At 41.2% G+C, this 22,208-nt stretch overlaps 1 protein-coding gene across 3 annotated transcripts in view; it reads left to right on the top strand.

Annotated features, from left to right (window-relative positions):
* Dnajc18 (DnaJ heat shock protein family (Hsp40) member C18) overlaps nucleotides 1-20,596 on the top strand; it is a 29,331-nt gene extending 8,735 nt beyond the window's left edge. For all 3 annotated transcript variants that reach the window (XM_047554931.1, XM_047554933.1, XM_047554932.1), the window contains exons 3-8: nucleotides 845-990; nucleotides 3,027-3,212; nucleotides 4,921-5,030; nucleotides 7,258-7,367; nucleotides 9,688-9,860; nucleotides 16,526-20,596. In XM_047554931.1, coding sequence (XP_047410887.1) covers nucleotides 845-990; nucleotides 3,027-3,212; nucleotides 4,921-5,030; nucleotides 7,258-7,367; nucleotides 9,688-9,860; nucleotides 16,526-16,650 — 850 coding nt within the window. In that variant the 3' untranslated portion in view covers nucleotides 16,651-20,596. The remainder of the gene's footprint in view (nucleotides 1-844; nucleotides 991-3,026; nucleotides 3,213-4,920; nucleotides 5,031-7,257; nucleotides 7,368-9,687; nucleotides 9,861-16,525) is intronic.
* Nucleotides 20,597-22,208: the final 1,612 nt, after the last annotated feature.

Here is a 22,208-nt window from a genome sequence, read left to right as displayed (position 1 = left end):
GTTTGAGGCCAGCCTCAGCAATTTAGTGAAGGCCCTAAGCAACTTAGCAAGACCCTGTCTTAAAATAGAAGAGGCTGAGGATGTGGCTCAGTGTTTAAGCACCCTTGGATTTAATTCCCAGTACCAAAAAAGTTGGTGGTGGGGGACCTGGGGATATAGCTCAGTGGCAAAGTACCCCTGGGTTCAATCCCCAGTATTTAAAACAAAACAATAAAACCCCTGCAAGATGAAGAAAAGTGATTATGTTTCCTTTAGGCAAGAAAAATTGCGGGGAGGTTTAGTTGCATATTCTTTCTGTACATAGAATTCACAAAAAAACATCTAATGGTAGTTGTCCCAGAGATTACAAGGGACCAGGAATGAGGAAGCAGGAAGATTTTTCATTGAATATACTTTAGTACCATTGGCTAATTTTTTTTTTTTTTTACTATGTGTATATATTAACTTTTTACAAGCACAGTTTAAGTTAGATAGACATAAGGGAAATGGGGAGAGATACCTAAATAAATAAATAGCACAGTTAGCTATTTCTTCTGGCTTTGCAGTCCAGTGGTTCATCTCTTCAAATCTGAGCCTGAACTTTGATGTAAGCGTTAGCATATTTGTTCTACCCACTTGCAGGAATATAGGGAAAATAAAATACTAGATTTAAAAGTACTTTGAAAACACTAAAGTCTGGGTGGGAGAATTTGAATGTTTCATTAATGAGTTCACTAATTTTCTTTTAAGTCTGTTTTGAATCTCACAGATTGAAGGGAGGATTGATGGATTATTTTGCAGCTAATTGTACAGAAGAGCCCTTTGTAAACATGTTTCTGTTTTGTTTTGTTTTGTTTTATTTTAGAATCAAGAAATGCAGAAATTATTATGAAATTCTGGGAGTTTCTCGGAATGCCAGTGACGAAGAACTTAAGAAAGCTTATAGAAAACTTGCCCTGAAATTTCATCCTGATAAGAACTGTGCTCCTGGAGCAACAGATGCTTTCAAAGGTCTGATTCTGAGCTGATGCTGAATTCTGTCCTCATAATGGTTGCCTGTTGTTTCAACTTTCCCTACACAGTTGGTTTGTAAGACTTTAAGCAGGGTTTTTTCTTGCCATACCTCATAAATAGTAATTATCAGCAAAACTTTCTCCAGCATTCATCCACGTAACCTTAATTTCTTTTGAAAACAAAGTGTTTGGTTTCTTTTCTCCTTATTTTTGTGGTACTGGGGATTGAACCCAGGACCCCACACATTAGGCAGTTTCTCTACCTCTGAGCTACATGCCCAGTATTTTAAGACAGTGTCTTGATAAGTTGCTAAGGGTCTTGCATTTTGCCAAAGTTGGCCTCAAATTTAAGATTCTCCTAACTCAGCCACCCAGGTTGCTGGGATTACACGCTTGTGCCACCATACCCAGATCAGAAATATATTCTTAAAAAATATTTTGGGCTAGGCAGAGTGATGCACACCTGTAATCCCAGTAACTTGGGAGGCTGAGGCAGGAGGATCATAAGTTCAAAGCCAGTCTAGATAATTGTTGTTGTATTACAGATTGAACCCAGGAGTGCTTTTCAGTCACTTAGCTATATATACAGTCTTTTATTTTGAGAAAGGGACCGCCTAAGTTGCAAAGCCCTATGGAATTTAGTAAGAATCCTGTCTCAAAATAAAAAAGGGCTGGAGATTTATTTCAATGGTGAAGTGCTTCTGGTTTCAAACCCCAGTTGTGGAAAAACAATTTTTTTGGACCTAACATATGAATAAAAATCTTACTTAAGAGCTTCATTCACAGTGAAGTCATTTTTTTCAGGCAAGAATCATCTGTGGATGCTAAAACTATTGAGTGATAGATTATTGTTCTGTGAACTCAAAAATATCACCCCACAGAATACTTACTGATTTACAAAGGAGAAAAATTCCTCTCTAATGGGATACCTGGGTGTCACCACTATAACCAAGTGATCCAACTTAGCATCACTAATACTAGGACAACCTAATGTAATATAGCACCTATAGTGGTATTCTTGCCAATTTTTTGGGGGGGTCGGTACTAGGGATTTAACCCAGGAGTGCTTACCTACTGAGTTACATTCCCCAGCCTTTTTTATTTTTTATTTTGGATAAGGATCCAAAATGGTCCCATTAAGTTGCTTAGGACCTTGCTAAATTGCTGAGGTTGGTGTCAAACTTACAATCCTCCTGCCTCAGCCTCCTGAGTCACTGGGATTACAAGTGTGTGCCATTGTGCCCAATCAAGAACACATTTTTGATGAATGAGTGCTGGACAGTTGGAGGATACTTCCCCAAAAATGCCTGAGACTTGCAGTGATTGGCAATCTGAACTGAGAGCTTGGGTCCCAACTTCCTGGACAGCTGAGATGATGTAAGAACTCCTTTAGTTTTCAGTTTCAGGACCTTTGCATGCTAGGCAAATGTACTCTACCAATGAACTACATTTCCAGTCATTTTAAAAATTTTTTATTTTATTTTTGAGACAGGGTCTCACTAAGTTACGAGGCTGGCCTCAAACTTATGATCCTTCTGCCTTGGCTTCCCTAGTGGCCCATCACTACCAGCTTTAAGAACTCTTTTTTTTTTTTTTTTTTTTTTTTTTGGTACCAGGGATTGAGCCCAGGGGCACTGAACCATGGAGCCATATCCCCAACTCTCACTAAATTGCTTAGTGCCTTGCTAAGTTGCTGAGGCTAGTTTTGAACTTGCAGTCCTCCTTCCTCATCCTCCTGAGCTGCTGGGATTGCAAGTATGGGCCACTGCACCAGAGAAGAACTTGATTAAGAGTTAACTCTCATGTCAGCAGTTTTTGTCTGATTTCAGGTTTGTTATTTCTGGCTTACCAAACTATATCACAAGCCATCCCCAATGCAAGTACTTTGGGGAAATTTGCAGGCCTAAGAACCTCTCCTTGGGTCTCTGGGAAGTTGTCTAGCACCCAGTAACTCTGGGCTCCTCATTGCTACTGCTGTGATTACCCCCAACCACAGTGAATACTGTATGCTCATGTGCTTCTTCTTGGTTGCAGCAATAGGAAATGCCTTTGCAGTCCTGAGCAATCCTGATAAGAGACTCCGCTACGATGAATACGGAGATGAACAAGTGACTTTCACTGCACCTCAAGCCAAACCTTATAATTATTACAGGGACTTTGAAGCTGATATCACTCCAGAAGAGCTATTCAATGTCTTCTTTGGAGGACATTTTCCTACAGGTTAGTAACCCAAAACTGTAATTCTTTTTTTTTTTTTTTTTTTTTTTGGCCAGGAATTGATCCCAAGGGTACTCTACCACTGACCTACATCCCCAACCCTTGTTTTTTGTTTTGTTTTGTTTTGTTTAATTTTGAGACAGGGTCTCGCTAAGATTCCCAAACTGGCCTTGAACTTGCAATCCTCCTGCCTCAGTCTCCCAAGTCTGGGATTATAGGTATGTGCCACTGTGCCTGACTAGAATTATGATTCTTAAAAATATTTATTCATGGCTTGCAATAAGCTCCCATTTGAAGTTCTAAATAAAAGGACAGTGAACACCTATAATCCCAGCGGCTTGGGAGGCTGAGGCAGGATTGTGAGTTCAAAGCTAGCCTCAGCAATTTAGCGAGGTGCTAAGCAACTCAGTGAGACCTGTCTCTAATAGAATGTAAAAAAAAGGGCTAGGGATGTGGCTTAGTGGTTGATTGCCCCTGGGTTTAATCCCCAGTACCAAAAAAAAAAAAGGACAGCAGTTTGATGGGAACAGCAGGAATTTAGAATCAGTTGAATAGGAATTTGAGGCAAGTCTCAAACCTCTAGTTGTGGATAATTTTGACCAAATTATTTGGTGTTTCTCATTTTCTAATTCCTCTCCCAAAAAATGTGGTTGATCATAATATCTACTTTGCAAGAGGTTTAGATATATTTAAGTGTTTTATAAATCAATAGAAAAATGCCTATAATTGTCATTATTATAAAATGGAAGTTATAAAGATGTTTGAAAATTACCCCCTAGGTGCATGTCTGTAATCCCCACAACTCAGGAGGCTGAGGCCAGAGGATCAAAGGTTTGAGACCACTGTCAGCAACTTAGTGAGACCCTGTCTCAAAATAAAAAGGGTGGGGATATCACTCTGTGGTTAAGCACCCCTGGGTTCAATCTCTAGTACACACACACACACACACACACATAGAGAAAAAAGAAAAGTACACAGGCCAGGTGGGGTGTGCCTATAGCTCCAGAAGGCTAAGGCAGCAGGATCACTTAAATATACAGGTTCAAGACTAGTTTGGGTACAGATGCACACACCTGTAATCCCAGCTACATCAATATGTCTCAGGCTCAAAGTAAAACAAAATAGAAAGGACTGGGATGTAGCTCTGTGGTGGAGTGCCACTGATTCCATCCCTAGTTCTGCCAAAAAAAAAAAAAAAACAAAAAAAAACAAATAAAAAACCCCACTAGCCTGGGAACATAGCAAGATACCATCTCAGAAAAAAAAAAGAAAGAAAGAAAGAAAGATTAACCAGTGAGCATCCCATTCAATGTTATAAGTTAAAATGTTTTAAAAAGTATCCTCTAGAGTGTTAGAAATCGGGATAATTCAATGCCCAAGAAATAAATGGAAAAAATTTTTGTGGCACCAGTGACACAATCGGATTTTAGACACAGAAGTAGTCCTAGGATTCATGGTCCAAATGCCCTTTCTCTCTCTCATAGCCTCTCAGGGTTCTCTCCCTTACTAGTTGCAAAAGACTATTTAAAGGAAGTCAGAACTAAGCACCTTCTATCTCTAGCCGGCTTATGTCTTACTATCTTTCCTACCTGGTAAAATAGGGCAATACTGTATCCTTAAAGAACCTAGTTTGGAGCAAATGTCTTGAAAAAAGCAAGAAACAAATGTTTGCCATATCCTCTACTAAGTGGTTATTTTCTTTCTTTTCCAGGAAATATTCATATGTTTTCAAATGTGACAGATGACACTCATTATTATCGAAGGCGGCATCGACATGAGAAGACACAGACGCGGAAGGAAGAGGAGGATGATAAGCCTCAGGTGCTTAGGGAGGAAAGGAGAGCTGCTGCTCATACAGAGTTGTACTGAGCCCACCTTTATGGTGCATGATCAAGTTTTAGAAGTTAAACTTGAGAAATGTTGCCAAAGTGTCCTTTAGGGGAACAGCGGCAATAATGTGAGGACCTGGATCATTGGCCCAAACAGGCCAGAATCCTACCCACCTGTTTTTTTGTGACTCTCACAGGATTTCAGTCTTCCTGTGGGGCTGGTTTGTTCTTTTTTTTTTGTATTGGGGACTGAACTCCAGGGCACTTAATCACTGAGCCACATCCCCAACCCTTTTCGTTTTATTTTTTTATTTTGAGACAGGTTCTCATTAAATTGATTAGGGCCTCGCTAAATTGCTGAGGCTGGCTTTGAACTTGTAATCCTCTTGCCTCAACCTCCTGAGCTGCTGGGATTATAGGTGTGCACCACCGTGCCCAGCACGGTTTTTTTTTTTTTTTTTTTTTTTTTTTTTTTTTTTTATGACTATTTTATTTAGTTTTGTATGTGCTGCTGAGGATTGAACCCAGTGCCTCAGGCATGCTAGGCAAGCTGTCCACAATTGAGCCACAATCCCAGCCTCTTTTTTTTTTTTTTTTTAATAGTTTTTTAGTTGCAGGTGGACACAATACCTTTATTTTATTTATTTTTATGTGGTGCTGAGGATCAAACCCAGTGCCTCACATGTGCTAGGCAAGCACCCTGCCACTGAGCCACAACCCCAACACCATGGGGCTGTCTTGATCAAGGTTTTCTTGACTACAGAAAATAGGACCCTCCTTTGAAATATGCAGAACTAGTCAGGAGTGGTGGCACACACCTGTAATCCCAGCGATTCAGGAGGCTGAGACAGGAGGATTGCCAATTCAAGGCCAGCCAGGGCAATTTAACAAGATTCTGTCTCAAAATAGAATAAAAAGAGCTGGGAATATAACTCAGTGGTAAAGTATTCCTGTGTTTAATCCGCAGTACTGCAGTAAGCAAAAAAATTAAATTAAAAGGGATGGTAATATAGTTCAACGGTAGAGTGCCCTTGAGTTAACTCCTAGTGCTACAAAAAACAAAGCAAACAAAAACAGAACTAAGAGGTTTAAAGTACTGGATCAAGGGAGTCTCATGAAACTCAAGGGCAAGAAGCACAGCTGGGCCTCCTAACAGACAGGAACCAGGAACTGGGCACTGGCAGGCTTCCAGGCAGCTATGCTCACCATAATTCTTTTTTTTTTTTTTTTGTGGTATTAGTGATTGAGCCAGATGCACTGTCACTGAGCTACATCCCCAGCCCTTTTTATTTTAAGACACAGTCTTGCTAAGTTGCTGAAACTATCTTTGAATTTGAAATTCTCCTGCCTCAGTCTCCCGGAACAACAGGCATGCACCACTCACAATGACTTTTTAGGGCCAGATTATCTACAGTTTTCCCACCACTCTGCCTCTGTTGTGTTCTTTCTATGCAGCCTAACTTGTTCTACTTCCCCTTTCAAATCGGTGGTTAACTGTTTGTGAGAGTGTATATCCTTTTTTCAAATGATGCAACAAAGGGTAATGAACCTCAACCCCAAATTCACCCCAAGGAGGAAGAATGTGGTTATCCCTGCTGTAGTTAGATGTCTCCCTATCCAGTCATCTGTGGCCAAGGCAAAAGAGTTGCTTCACATTAACATGGCTCCTAGAGTCTCAGCCTTGTGAGAGTCACAGTCTGGGAAGATCTTACCTAAAGGTATCTGCTTCATTGGTCTTAGGAAAGAGGACTGCAGGAAGATTACTGGGTGTCAGTCCAGTTTGTGGGTGGGCCTTCTTCATCCTTCTCAGCAAAAAGAATAGGGTTGTTTGGTACTTCTCAGTTACAGGTATAGCCTTGCCAGGAGAGCCTTGGGCATTGATAATTTGTATTTTCTTTGGGGCTTCTTTGCATTTGTATTTTGTTTTTGTTTTTTTTTTTTGTTTGTTTGGTTTTTTTTTTTGGGGTGCTGGGGATCGAACCCCGGGCCTTGTGCTTACAAGGCAAGCACTCTACCGTCTGAGCTATCTCCCCAGCCCCTGCATTTGTATTTTTTTTTTTTTTTTTTTTTTTTTGGCGGTACTGGGGATCAAACTCAGGGCCTTGTGCTTGCAAGGCAAGCACTCTACCAGCTGAGCTATCTCCCCAACCCTGCATTTGTATTTTTAATAAGCTTTGTATTGATGAAGGACACTCATACCAAATTTTTTTTTTTTTTAGACCACGTATTCTGCATTTATTCAGTTACTTCCAGTTCTTGTGATTGTGATTATATCTGTCATTACTCAACTGCTGGCTGCTAATCCTCCATATAGTCTATTCTATAAATCGTAAGTCAAATACTTATAAATCTTTCTTAATAACAGTCTGGCAAATCAAAAACTTAAAGGTTTTGCTGACATATTACTAACAATTTCATTTCACCTTTCACTGTAGAAAACACTGATTTTATATTTAAGGTATTAATAGTGCAGACTCAAATACTGTGGCAGTCGCATGTGCCTTAGGAGATGGATTGTGTTGTTCTACAGTGACATCATCTGGTCAGCTGCAGAACAGCAACCACTGTTTCTGTAGGATCAATGCAATCAGAAGAATTCTATTGAAGAAAGTCTTTATCTCACCATGGTGGAGTTAGAAAGGACACTAATGAACCGTGTAATAGAATTACTGTACATTTGCAGCTTGGGAGGATAGTGACTTGGACCCAGTGATGATTTTAAACTTAAAACATTACAAGAAGGAGATATTTATTAATAACTATATAGTCAATCACATTTATTAATAACTATATAGACATCACATTTATTTTTACTGAAAATGTAGAGATTCATTATACTTGTTAATGCATACGGATTATAAACTCTTAGGAAGTTTTTTATTTCTTCAATTAACTATCATCATCATCATCATCATCATCATTGCAGTGCTAAGGCTTGAACCCAGGGCCTCATACTTGTTGGGCAGGCTCTCTATCACTGAGCTATACTCTCAACCCTAATTATTTCAATTAATTTAGTTCTCTAAGTTTGGCCCTAGACCAGCATCATCAGAATTAACATACTAAAAAGGCAAAATCAGCTGGGCACATTGGTGCATGCCTGTAATCCCAGCGACGTGGGAGGCTGAGGCAGGAGGATTACAATTTCAAAGCCAGCCTCAGCAATTTAGCAAGGCCCTAAGTAACTTAGTGAGACCCTGTCTTAAAATAAAAAATAAAAAGAGTTGGGGCTGGGGTTGTAGCTCAGTCATGGAGTGCTTGCCTTGCATCAGTGAGGCACTGGGTTCAATCCTCAGCACCAAATAAAAATTGAAAAAAGAAAAAAAAGGGTTGGGGATGTGGCTCAGTGGTTAAGGGGGTGGGGGATGTAGCTCTATCATAGAGCACTTGCCTTGCTTTGGCAAGACCCTAGGTTCAATACCTTGTACTACAAAAAGAAGGAAAGAAATAGAAGATCTACTTTGTACCTATTGAATCAGAAACTCAGGTAGTGGGGACCAACCATCTGAGCCTCCCCCCACCCAGTACTGGGGATTGAACCCAGGGGCAATCTATGACTGAGCTGCATCCCAACCCTTTTAACTGTTATTTTGAGACAGGGTCTTGCTAAGTTGCCTGCTGGCCTTTTAACTTGTGATCCTCCTGCCTCAGTCTCCCAAGTTGCTAGGATTAGGCATCCACCATTGAGCCTGGCTAAAATCCGAGTTTTTGGCACTGAACACAGTGATGCTTTACCACTGAACTAAATCTCCAGTCCTTTGAGAGAGGGTCTTGTTAAGTTGCTGAGACTGACTTTAAATTTGTAATCCTCCTGCCTCAGCTTCCCAAATTGTTGAGATTACAAGTATGTACTACTGCACCTAAAAAACAATCTGGAGTTTGAACAAGTCTCTAAGATGATTCTGGCCCACACTAAAATTTGAGAATCATTGGATTAGTTATTTTTTAAATAATAATGGAACCTGGGCTGGGCATGTAGCTCAGTGGTAGAACTCATGCCTAACCTGCATGAGGTGCATGAGGAACACCACCAAAAAAAAAAAAAAAAAAAAAATTTTCTCTGGGTATCATATATTGTTGGATGACTTGGACCCACAGGGAATTAGCCCTGAGGCATCGTTGAAATCCTTTGTCTACAGTTTTTGCAGTTCTCACTTAGCAACTCTGTGTGAAGTACTTTATGTCATGTCATAAAAATTGGTTCTACTTTGTAGGAAGCTTTCTAGTTTTTTTGTAAATGTTTTGTTCTGGTATTAATCATATCATGCAACCAGCATTTACCAATAGCCTACTCTGTCAGGTACCATGCTAGATCCTATACAATATGTAATTTTTATTTATTTATTTCAAGCATTCAGCATTTTACTTTTTATGTAGAGAGCAGTGTAAGAGGTAAATCTTTGAAAAGAATCAACTGTATATACTGAAGCTGAATTCACAGTATGAACATGTTTATGTAATATTGATAATGATGACTTTCTGCTTACTACTTGTTAGGGAAATAAGAAGTGTCGAGTATATTATAAAAAAATAGTATCTGCCTCTGTCCTGTGAGGCAGTGATGGTGATCATGGAGTCTATGAGACCAGAGCTAAGAGTAACATTGTGAAATATCACAAGCTCCCCAAGCCTTTCTCTCTTTGTTTCAGGACCTTGGGCTACACTATTTCCAGAGAAACCCAGAACCTGCAGGTGCCTTACTTTGTGGATAAAAACTTTGACAAGGCCTATAGAGGAGCTTCTTTGCATGACCTGGAGAAGACTATAGAGAAGGATTATATCGATTACATCCAGACAAGTTGTTGGAAGGAGAAACAGCAAAGTAAGATGCTGTCAAAGGGGCTTTCACTGGTGGCCAGACCCCCAGCTTGAGGTGGACCCAGCTTTCTGATCCCTCCTCTCTGCTTGTTGGGGTTATATATCTTTAGGAAACAGAGGCAGAGGCCCATTCAGGACACAAAAAGGGGGAAATTTACTGACAGGATTCATGTGGCCAGGACTTAGAAATTTTAGAAACTTAGGCAGTGCTTATTGCCTATCTCTCTTTGGGTGTCTGCCTCTCTGCCCATCTGCTGATCTGTCCCCTCTCTGCCACTTGCCTATTCTCTTCAAGGATCCCTTCTTCATAACTAAGTCACCCTCCTTGTTGCTCTCCCAGCTTCCCAATTCCACCCATCATTGGCCTTTTCTACATTACAAGCTCCCTTGTGAAGCTCTTGATGCTAGCTGTTTTGGTCCACAATTTCCAGATTGCACATTCCCCAGTTGCAAATCGGATTGAGCCAGCCTAACTTTTTTTTTTTTTTTAATATTTTTAGTTGTGGATAGACATAATACCTTTATTTTATTTATGTATATGTGGTGCTGAGGATCAAACTCAGTGCCTCACGTGTATTAGGCAAGCGCTCTACCACTGATCCACAACCCTAGCCCAAGCCAGCCTAACTTTTAGTCAACCCAAAGGTTTAGATGTTACTGCTATTGAGCCAGGTGTCAGCTACCCTCATCTCTGTTGACTGTGGTGTCATAGAACAAAAATGACCCTCTGGGTCTACCTTCAGTATGGGTAAATATGAGCAAGCCCTGCACTCTTTCCCTCTCTGGAGACAGTGGGAGTGACGGTATCTGCCACTTGGCTTACAACTCCAGTTGTTACTAGGGAGTGCTGGCAGCAGTGGTAGCCCTCCCTCAGCCAGCAACTTCACATTGTATTCCACTTGAATTACACACACACACACATACACACCCACACACCATTAGGGACTGCGTATTATAAAACTAGGCTTTGGTTAATTTTTTTTTCAAAGTAAATTCTAAATCATCTTTTAAACCTTATTACTAGGTATTGTTAAACATCTAACGTGTCTGTTAAAATTAGCTGTTTGGTCATAGCTAAGCCCTCACTGACACATCACTCACTTCCAACCCCAGTCCCAAGTTAATCTCTCCTTCCTCTGTGTTCTTAAACTACTTTGTTCTTCCTGCTAGCCTAGTACTGATTACACAGTATTAATGTTCCATGGGTATCTGTTAGTCTGCCCTGCAGGACTGCTGGTTCTCCAAAGATAAGACCATGTCTTAACTAATTTTAATGTCACAAGCTGCTGGCACAGTCCTTGCTTCAGAACAGGTGCTCAACAAATGTCTTTAGAGGAGGGCATTCTCAAGAGTGGAAAGCAATGGAAATGCTGAGGATTATGACTGACAGATCAGGGTTAATGTCTATTTCTGACCCCTTATGAGTCTTTGTGCCCTCTTATTTCTCTATGTTTACACTCAGCTGCCCTCTAAGGGACATTAGAAGATAGGTGGGCCATGACTAGGACATAATGGGCAATTCAACAGGAGGAGGAATTTTTTTTTTGGTTTTTTTTTGGTTTTTTTTTTTTTTTTTTTTGCGGTACTGGGGATCGAACTCAGGGCCTTGTGCTTGCGAGGCAAGCACTCTACCAGCTGAGCTATCTCCCCAGCCCCGGAAGTTGATTTTTTAATGAAAAATGGGTAAGATGTGTGCAGTGGAACACACCTGTAATCCCAGCAACTAGGTAGGCTGAGGTGGGAGGATTGCAAGTTCAAGGCCAACCTCAGCAATTTAGCCAGACCCTGACTCAAAATAAAAAATAAAAAAGGCTGGTGGTATGCCAGGCACGGTGTTGCATGCCTATAATTGCAGTGGCTCGGGAGGCTGAGACAGGAGGATCAAGAGTTCAAAGCCAGCCTCAGCAATGGTGAGGTACCAAGCAACTCAGTGAGACCCTGTCTCTAAATAAAATACAAATAGGGCTGAGGATGTGACTCAGTGGTCAAGTGTCCTTGAGTTCAATCCCCAGAACCAAAAAAAGGGGGGTCAGCGCTGGGGGTGTACCTCAGTTGTAAAGTGCCCCTGGGTTCTATCCCTGGTATAAGAAAGAAAAAGAGAGAAAGGGAGGGAGAGGGAGAGAGAAAAGAAGAATTTGGGGAACAAGAGAAAGGCCTGAGACTAAAAGACTTTATAAAGATGAATCCAAAACAAATGAAAGCCATAGAATTTGTCCTAAAAATCTCCATTGTTCTGGGCACTAGGAGGGTTTTGGATATGTTGCTCCATGAAATAATTGGATGGAAAAATCTATATTTCATATCTGTTAGCACACATATATTCCACATGCTACACACACACACACACACACACACACACACACACACACACACACACACACCTCTCTGTCTTCTGTCAAATTAAGATGCTAGAACTGGGCTGGGAATGTAGCTCAGTTGGTAGAGTGCTTGCCTCATGAGCACAAGGCCCTGGGTTCACTCCCCAGCACCAGAAAAAAAAAAAAAAGTGCTGGAGTTCTGGTAAGAATTGCAGTGAAGATGGTTTCTAAGCTTTTGTTCCCATCCATATGAGACCTGGTTTTAGATCTTGACACAAGTAAAAATCCAGTGAGTAAGTGTAATGCATGAACTCGCAGATTCTGAGCATGGGTTAATAGCACACCTCTTAAAAATCTATTTCTGGCATTTAAGTACAATGGCTGTATGGAGCCTCCACACTGCTCAAGTGCCATTTGAGAACAGGCAGCATCTGCCTTCTGAATTCAGCAGCAAATGCAGCCAACAAGGTTAAATTTAGCACTTGGAGGTTGTAAAAATAAACCCACTTGAGAACAGAGTTCACTCTTGGCAAAATACAAATGGAAACTTTTTATCAAAACAAAGTTAACCATTGTCTTTTTGAGTCTTATTTCTGTTCTCTACACTTCCTTAGAATACTTAATCTGGGGTAATTTTTACGAGTTGTTCTTTACTAGGAACACTGATTGCCCTGTTGACTCTGCCACTGGGCTGCACAGAACAAAAGTTACAGTCCTAGTTGAACTGACTGAGACCTTGGCCCTGACGGAGGAGCACTTCTTAACATACCCTTGAACAGGGTAACAGAGTGGGTAGAAGCAGAGGCTTTGAAATGGGGATAGAATTAACTTCCTCTTGGAGAGGCTGTATGGATTCTAGAAGATGGTGGGGCTATAACTCAGCGCAGTGCCTAGCATATGAGTGTCTGATTCCTGGTGGAGTTCAGGTTTTGCATGGCCTTTCCCCATAGACTGGTGGCAGCACTGTCTCATGGGCCTGGATTTTGAGGGTAGTTGGGATTTGTTGGTGCCTTCCAGCTGTCAGACTCCAATCTGGGCTCTTGCACAGACTGTACTTGGGAGAGGCTCTGGGATTTGCTTTGCTTGGCAATTTGCCAGAGTCAGTTTACCTTCAAGGCTCAGTGCTCTGTCCATCTGTTATACTGGCATTAGGGGCAAAGAACATTTTGTTAAGAAAAGATGTTCTCTTGATCCTCCCCTCCCAAAGATTACTTAAACTCAGTTACTTAAAGGTTACTGAGTATAGTATTAACAGAACTTGTCAAAATAACATATTCTTTGAGTTGACCCTTTTCACATGTAAGGGTGAAAGGATTCACCTGTAGTTTGGAGAGGTTTCTCAGAGCATGGTAGAGGGTATGGGACAGCTCCTTGAAATGCTGACCTTATGCAAGGTCATACTTTGAATCAGAGTCTCTGACCTGATTTCCATAGTTTTTTGAAAAGCAATGTGATATTTTGAGAAAAGCATTTACACATGTGCAGTTATGGTTCATCAGCTTGTTAACAGTATTCTCCAATATGGAAAATATTAGAAATCAATAGCCTTTAGTGTTTTCTGGAATGAGAGTTCAGGGAATGAAGCATTTCAAAATGGTCAGTAAACAAACAAAAAACAAAAAACAAACAAACAAAAAAAAAAAACTAAGGATATTGTGTCTATGAAAAGCAAAACCATAGAATCTATTCCATATACTGGTATAACTGTGAATCTACAGGACCAAAAGCATAGACCAATTTCATGGAGGATTCCTGATTAGGTTTCTCACATGCCAGAGAAGCTGGAGAATAGTGCTGAGTTCTGGGCAGGACACAGGAGCAGAGGATTTTCATTTGGGTGCTGCACGTGATCCTCTATGAAGCACCATCACCTGCAAGGCTGACTCTGCCAAGGAAAGCTCTGGCCTGCAAGCGCTGCAGACACCCTCCCCATGGGGTGAGAGCATATTGTCCTAGAGCCTGGGGGACTTACTGCTTGCCAAGTCACTGCTGGGCTAGAGCCCAGGCTCTGCAGCCCCATTATAGAGGGAGGGTTTTCATGCGTATCCATCCCTCACCCTGGAGTCCTCCACTTAATCACACTTGGGGTGCTATGCGGTGTAAATAGAACTATTGTGAACAGAAATGCCAGAGAGTGTTTTGTTTTGATAGAAACTTATTCAGAAAGCAATGCCCATTGTTTCTCCTGGCTAAATATTAATTCCTGTTTCGAGGCAGTTTGCTGATTAATCAGACAGGTGCCTCTCGTTCCACCAAGAAAAGCAAAATCTGTCAGCAAAATAATTAAGAACGATTAGGCATATTTCAAAATGATTAAAATAGCATTTTCACAAGTGTGGTTCTTTAAATATGGAATAGCTGCCTGCTAATGGAGGCTCTCAGAAGCCATGCAGCTATCCAGGCATGCCCTCCTGTTAATATGTCCTGTTCAGTATGCCTCTGAAGGTGCTTTTCAGGCCTTCCTCGCTTAGAACATTTCTGAAGCCTCACAAAAGAATAAAAAGTTGAGACAGCCAAACCACCATGGGGTCAGGAAACACAGCAGAGATTATATTCTAGTTAAAAATAGAACGACCTTCTCTACCATGAAGAGAAAATGAAATTCATTTAGTCAAGGAGACAAAGGTCACCAGATCCAGATGATTTCACTTTTAAGAGTCTCATTCTCTATTGACTGAGCTAGCTGGGTACTATGATTCACTTTTAAAAAAGCCCAGTTGCCTTTGGCCTTTAAGTTGGGGACCCCACATGTAGAGAGGGAGTGAAGAAAGCTACTAGCAGCCTGGCCTTCTGTAGACACTTCCCCAACAGACACTTCCCTGTGTCATGTGAGTTATGATCCAGCAAGGCCAGGGAAAGAATGAAGCAGCTGTCTTTGTTTCAGATGACAGGAATAGGCGATTGGACTCCAGTCTCTCCAGCTGCCATCTGAATATCATTGGTGGTAAGGTGGTGACAGTCTCCTCTTATTGCACACGTGCATATTTCCTAAGTCTGATGCCAACTGTTTTATTGATAAAAACTAAGTCCAGTACTTTTATAATAGAGCACAGATAATGTAGGACAGCAGGATCACAGGTGTCCTTTAATCCTCAGCATCTGGCATAGGGCTAATACATGTTTCTTGATTGAATGAGTAAATGTTGCTTAAATTTTTATTTACTTTTATTTGCATTTATTTTAATTGCTAAACTTATTCTCATGCCATATTGTTCCTTCAGTTTCATTTGGGATATTCTTTGTCTTCATGCAATCTCCTCTTCTGGTTTAGGAACAATTTGTTCCTTTTCAGTGAGGATCATCTATCTCAGTGTGGCAGGGTTAATCTGACAATGAGCTCTGTATGTACAGTAGCATATCTTGGGTGCTTTGTTCATCTGGACATACTGAGTGATCAGAGAATCTCCATCTGAACCCTTGAGTTCATGACTATGTTTTTGTTTTTGGTTTTGTTTTTGTTTTTGTTTTTGTTTTTGTTTTTGTTTTGGGTACTGGGGATTGAACCCGGGGCACTTAACCACGGAGCCACATCTCCAGCCCTTTTTTGTATTTTATTTAGAGGCAGGGTCTCCTGAGTTGCTTAGGGCCTTACTAAGTTGCTGAGGCTGGGTTTGAACTCACGATCCTCCTGCCTCAGCCTCCCTTTGGGATTACAGGCATGCACCACCTTGCCCAGCAACTCTGCATTTTTAAGCAAGTACAACAAAAATTCAGCACTCATTTTGGGCCACTGACCCTGTGTCTATCCCCATTCTTTAGCCTGGGCATACCTCCCAATACTACCGTTGTAACTCCAGAATAGCACACATTATTTCTTTAAAGTGACATCTTTGGGCTGGGGAGATAGCTCAGTCGGTAGAGTGCTTGCCTTGCAAGCACGAGGCCCTGGGTTTGATCCCCAGCACCGCAAAAAAAAATAAATAAATAAATAAAATAAAGTGACATCTTTCAGGTTCTTGGTGTCTCTTCAGCTATGCATACCCTTCATGGCCTATGCAATTTCATGGGTGATCTTAAAGTGAACATGAAGATTTAAACCTCTTGATTTACATGATTTTGTGGGGTTTTCCAGGTCAACAGAGTGAATAATTTTCACAGATCACCTCAGGCAACTTACAGAAAGAGCCACTGTGAGAGATTACACTCCATTTATATATGATCTATCAAAATGTATAAATGCATTCTACTGTCATGTACAACAAATTAGAACAAATTTTTTAAATTAAAAAGAGCTGTTGCTTAAATTTAAAGGAAAGGAAGAACATTAAATAAAAGGCACTTTGATTCTAGAAATGTGGAAATGCAACAAGCTCAACTCTTGATGAATTGGTTACTTTTTTTTATCTTTCAGAGTCGGAGTTGACAAATTTGGCAGGATTATACAGAGATGAACGATTGAAACAGAAAGCGGAATCACTGAAACTTGAAAACTGTGAAAAACTTTCCAAACTGATTGGCCTCCGCAGAGGTGGTTGAAAGAATGATGGTCCTGCATAGGGCTGGGGTTTTGTTACTTGTAACTATTTATGTTCCTAATTCCGTTTTATAATACAAAATTAGGAAATGACCAACATTTTACTACTTGCTAACTTTGTTTGTTGAGCAGAGTTGAAAGAGCTTGAGCATGGAGCCAGACTTGTCATCACAGATTCCTTCCCAGGGAGCGGCTCATCTAGGTGACATGAATGGCAAAGCATTTCACTGAGCCCCCTTGCAACCAGGCTACCCTGCCTCTGTGATTGTAGTTCAGGGCATCCCAGAACAGATCCACCTTTTCTTTTTTCTTCCCTTCTTCAGTGACCTTTTTCAATACCTGGGTACTCCAGGCTTATCCAGAGCAGCTTAATATTACTTACAATGTCTATGAAGAATTATACCTCTCCTTGCATTAGAGTCATCATCTCCCCCAAGACTCAGCTCTTGGAACTTGTTCCTGCTCAACCTTCCATTTTCTAAGGGAAATATGGAGACATTTAAACTATTTAGCCAATAGTTTTCTATTATCCCAGTCTCTGTTCAGTCAGGAGCATTAGCAAACTGACCAATTTGAGGTTATTTTATTTTCCTTACTCCTCCCCCATGTAGAGGGTCCAGAAATTAGAAACTATTGAGCTGTGAAACAGTTCTGTGTACAACTCAGCAGGAGGAAGCAGGGCTGAGGGAGAAGATAAAGTGCAAGACAAAGTGCATATTCCCAAGTATTTCACAGAACCAGAGTATGTTCTTTTTGTCATTTCCCCATTGTATCATCATTTGGTATCAGCACTTTTGAACCAAGTCCCTACATCCCACAGAGGTACAGTGGTCAGACCCAAGAGGAGGTATTCCAGCCAGGCTATGACTCATGACTAGAGATGGAAGAGGAAGATTCCCTCTGTGTCCATCAGGGGCTAGCATTGTCCCCAGCAGTCATTTTTTTTACCCTATAGTTGATAGTATGAGATGCTTTTTCATTTATTCAACATTTATTGAGTGCCTGCCATGAAAAAACAGAGGCTCTCACATATATTTTTTTACTGAAGCCTCCTCACAACTCTGTGAAGTAGGTGTATTATCTCTGCTTTTATGAATGAGAACCTTGCCCAGAGAGGATGGTTGACCTGGGCCATACAACTGGTAATGGCAGACTGGTCGTTAGGCTGATTATCAAGTAGGAAATGTGAGAGTGATTCCTCATTTCTCAGGTGATTCCAGTCAGGTTGGCAAAGCAGCATCTTTTCCAAGGATGCCTCTGTCACCACAGCCTAGTCCTGTGTCCTTTCTATGGCACACCTGCATCCCTGTTGTTCTGTTGGAAGCAGGACCCTACATGAATAAATTCTGTACACAAAATAAAAGTTCCCTTGAAAGGCAGCCCTTCCCACTGGTGACAAGGAAGAAATAAGTCATTGCCTAGGCTTAAGTGTGGTTCTAGGTTTTCCTGTGGAAATGAGTGACCTAGATTGAACTGCCCAGATTATCATGAGCCTCTGAAACTGAAAGGACCAGTTGGTGACCATAGTCTACATTCTTATCTGGGTTTGGAAGAAAAGTTCCTGTTGAAAAGAGGGTCTACATTAAATCTGAGTTCCAAAGTAGAGTTTCCCCATTCAGATTCATAGCCACTATTTAAAGAGTGTCTCGCACTGTTCAACATGTGCACATTCCACTGGGACAGGAGATGAGTTCTTAGATAAAGAACAGGAGCTTTGGGCCAGGTGTGGTGGCACACACTCTAATCCTAGAGTCTTAGGAGGCTGAGGCAGGAGGATTGCAAGTCCAAAGCTAGCCTCAGCAACTTAGCGAGACCCTATCTCAAAACATAAAAAGGACTACGAATTGGCTCAGTGGTTAAATGCCCTGGGTTCAATCCCTGGTACCAAAAAAAGGGGTTGGGGGTGACTGGTAGGGACAAATGTTCAGTTGTAGGGAGGGGAAACAGTTCTGGATACAACCAGATTTTGCTGTCCTGCTAGGTCTATTCTGGGTTTTGTTGGGTCTCGGCCTCCTTTGAATGACAGGGAATTTACACTACAAAATGTTCCCTAAGCCAGTCTTATAGAAAGCTCCTGTACACACAAAAATCAAAGCTCTCCTCAACCTCTGCTACGAAATGAGCCCTATCTGGGCATAATTATGCCCACCTATAATCCCAGCCAATCTTCAACCTCCACCTCGGCTAGAAAATGGGCCACAGCTGAGTATGGTGGTATATGCCTTCACTCCCAGTCACTTGGGAGGCAAGCAGGTCATAAATTCAAGGCCAGTTTTGACAATTTAGTGAAATCCTGGCTCAAAATAAAAAGGGCTGCCGGTGTAGCTCAGTGGTAGAGTGCTTGTCTAGCATGCATGAGGCCCTGGTTCAATCTTCAATATTGCAAAAAAGAAAAAGAAAAAAGAAAAACCCACCACAGCAAAACAGTAACAGGTTAAAAAACAAAGGACCCTGCCCTGGAAGATGTCCATGAATAGTGTTATCAAACATTTTATGGATTTCATGGTAGTGATTAATTAATGTGTGATGATATTAGTATAAAGACAGTACTAACTCCATTAAATACCACACCAATTGTTTTTATAATATTAGTGCTACTGTTTTATTTGTTACTGCTAGACCACAATACCCACATGTGTTTTTTCTCAAGGGAACTGTATTTGCTTTTGGTTGAAGGATAATTGAATCTATTTGGTACTACCAAGAATATTGTTAAACTCTAATTTCCTTGGCTGTAATTTAGATGGGTTGCCTGCATGGTGGTAAAATAAGCTTTTTCTTCTTGCCTGTGTCCTTTGGAAGATTTTTTGCTACTATTATAAACTCTTTAGGGAAGGTTATTCTTGCCGTCAGAACTTGGCACACAGCTCAAGACTACTCCTTGGAGGGCTGCTGCCGATTGGACACTTGTGTTGGAAGTGGAGCTAAGAGGATTTGAGGCTCACACAGAAACTGAAGCTCTCATTCAGATGAAAGTGCTCTCCTGCACTGCTTGATCAGAACTGAGGGGAGGATGAAAATCCTCATCACAAAGAAACTTGCAGCTTGAAGGAACCCATGTACCCAGGTCAGCAGCCCTGGGGTTCATCTGCTGAAACCCAGAAAACTTTTAAGCTTCCTTGATCAGCTCCAGGCCTCACAGCTTAAGAGAAGTAACCAGTGAGAAAATAACATTGCACTGGGTGCAGTGGTACACACCTGTAATCCCTGTGTCTCAGGAGGCTGAGACAGGAGGATCACAAGTTCAAGGCCAGCCTTGATAACTTAATGAAACTCTGTCTTAAAAAAATAAAATTAAAAAAGGCTGTGGATGTAGCTCAGAGGCAGAATGCTCCTGGGTTCAATCCCCAGTACAAAAAAAAAGAAAGAAAAGAAAAGAAAGTAACATTGCTATGCTTTCTGGAAACCATTAGAAATTACAGTGAACTCCAAACCTCACCAGAACATGGAATTCAGCAGCCTGGCCAAACTATGTACTCCTTATTTTCCATCCTCACACTCAGGACAACACTGTGAGGAAGCATGTTAGAATTCCAGAAGCTTTCTGTTACAGCTAGCCACATGTCCAAGTCTGCATGCACTGCTCCTCACAGGAGCTAGCAATTTGCATTTATTTTGGACTAATTAAGGTGTCAGCTTAGTGTCTTAATTATTTTTGGAGATAGCCAAGTTTCTATACATCTTATATTTTGAGGCTGACTTGTCGATACCTTGTGCAGTGGCCACTACATAATTATATACCCATGTGTTAGGTACTGATTACATCATTTGCATCATACTCAGTGTGTGGATTTATAGATGTGAATGTTCTGTGACCAGAGTCAGGGATGACACAGATGAAAGCAGCTCCTGGTGGAGTTCAAATCCTGAAAAATCTGTTCATCTGATCTACCACATCTAGATTGAGTGTATTTTAACAAAGAAGACATTAAATGATTTTATGTAAAAGCAATGACTTTTTATTTTTCCTGTGTTCTTTGACCTCTGCCAGTGGCATCCTTGGGCACTGCACATGCTTGACTTTCTTATAGTATCTTAGGCTACAGAAGTTGTCCTCTACTTCAGTCTTAACCCATCCACTGGTGGAATTATTTGTGTTTACAACAGTAGATAGAGTTGATAGCATCATGGAGTCCATATTTTCTATTCAGCAGCTACAGCATATCATAACTGTTACGGTTTGGGTATGAAGTGTCCCCCAAAAACTCACACGTGAGACAATGCAGAAAAGTTCAGAGGAGAAATAATTGGGTTGTAAGAGTCTTAACCAAATCAGTGAATTAATCCCTGATGAGATTAAATGAAGTGGTAGGGTATGACTGGAGGAGGTGGGAATTGGGGCTTGGCTATGTAGTATATATTCTGTACCTGGAGAGTGAAATCTCTCTTTCTGCTTCCTGATGATGCAAACTGCTTTACTCTGCCACAGTCTTCTGCCATGATGTTCTGCCTTACCTCAAGTCCCAAGGAACGGAGTTGGCCTTCTATGGACTAAGACCTTTGAAACTGTGGACTCTCAAATAAACTTTCCCTCCTCTACAGTTGTGCTGGTCAGGTCATTTAGTCACAGCAGCAAAAAACTGATTAAAACAATAGCCAATCTACAGATCAAGACAAAATTGAGCATCAGAAAAATCAGGTGTTGTCCTAGTTCCTTACTGTCGTCTTCTCAGTGCCCCACGTTTAGGAAAGTCTTTGTTTAAAAATGCAATGCATGGTACTTACATAAACTCAAATTGTCATAGTATCTTTCCCTTGGGGAAAAAAATGGACATGAGATTTAATTCACAAAGTTTGAGAACTTGCTATGTGACATGTGGTCTGCATTTTGGCGATAAGGGTCAGGAACAAGTGAGACCCAGCTCCAAGACTCCTGGTTAGAAGTCAGGCTTTAGGCAATGTTTCTCAGTGGGGTGAATGTCAAAGGGAAGACTTAGGGGATCAAGGAATCCATAACAGGGACTTAACCCAATCTGAAGAATCAGTCAGAGCAACTCTTCAGAGAGACTTGAAATGAAATCACTCTTCCTACATACAGAGATGAATTTTTTTAAGTGGAGGAACATGGAAGCCATACCCTGGGTTTCCATTCCCATGAACAGCACCATTCTCCATCCAAGTACAAAAGTCAGAATCCCAGGAGGATTCAGTGTGGTACACTGAAATTGACGTTCCCCAATGGACCACATATCATCATGCCCTTGTGTAGTCCCCATTCTAAATCTGGGCTGGTCATTGATTTTCAACCAATAGAATGTGGCAAAACTGGCCATTTCCATTTTTGCACTTTGTGGGAAGCAAACCACCATATAAATCCAACTACCCTGGAAATGCTATTCTAACCACATGGAGAAGCCATGCAGAGGGGAACCAAGGAACAGCTGACAGCAAAAATCTGAAGACCCAGTTGGGTGAGGTGACACATGCCTATATTCCCAACTGAGGCAGGAGGATCCCAAGCTCAAGGCCAACCTCAGCAATTTAGCAAGACCCTGTCTTAAAAAATAAAAAGGGCTGGAAGTGTAGCTCAGTGGCAAAGTGCCAATGGGTTCAATCTGCA

This window comes from Sciurus carolinensis, chromosome 6 (genome assembly GCF_902686445.1).
Source record: "Sciurus carolinensis chromosome 6, mSciCar1.2, whole genome shotgun sequence".
Lineage (NCBI taxonomy): Eukaryota > Metazoa > Chordata > Mammalia > Rodentia > Sciuridae > Sciurus > Sciurus carolinensis.
The sequence above is the reverse complement of the archived record's forward strand: the minus strand, read 5'-3'. Positions and strand labels throughout refer to the sequence as shown.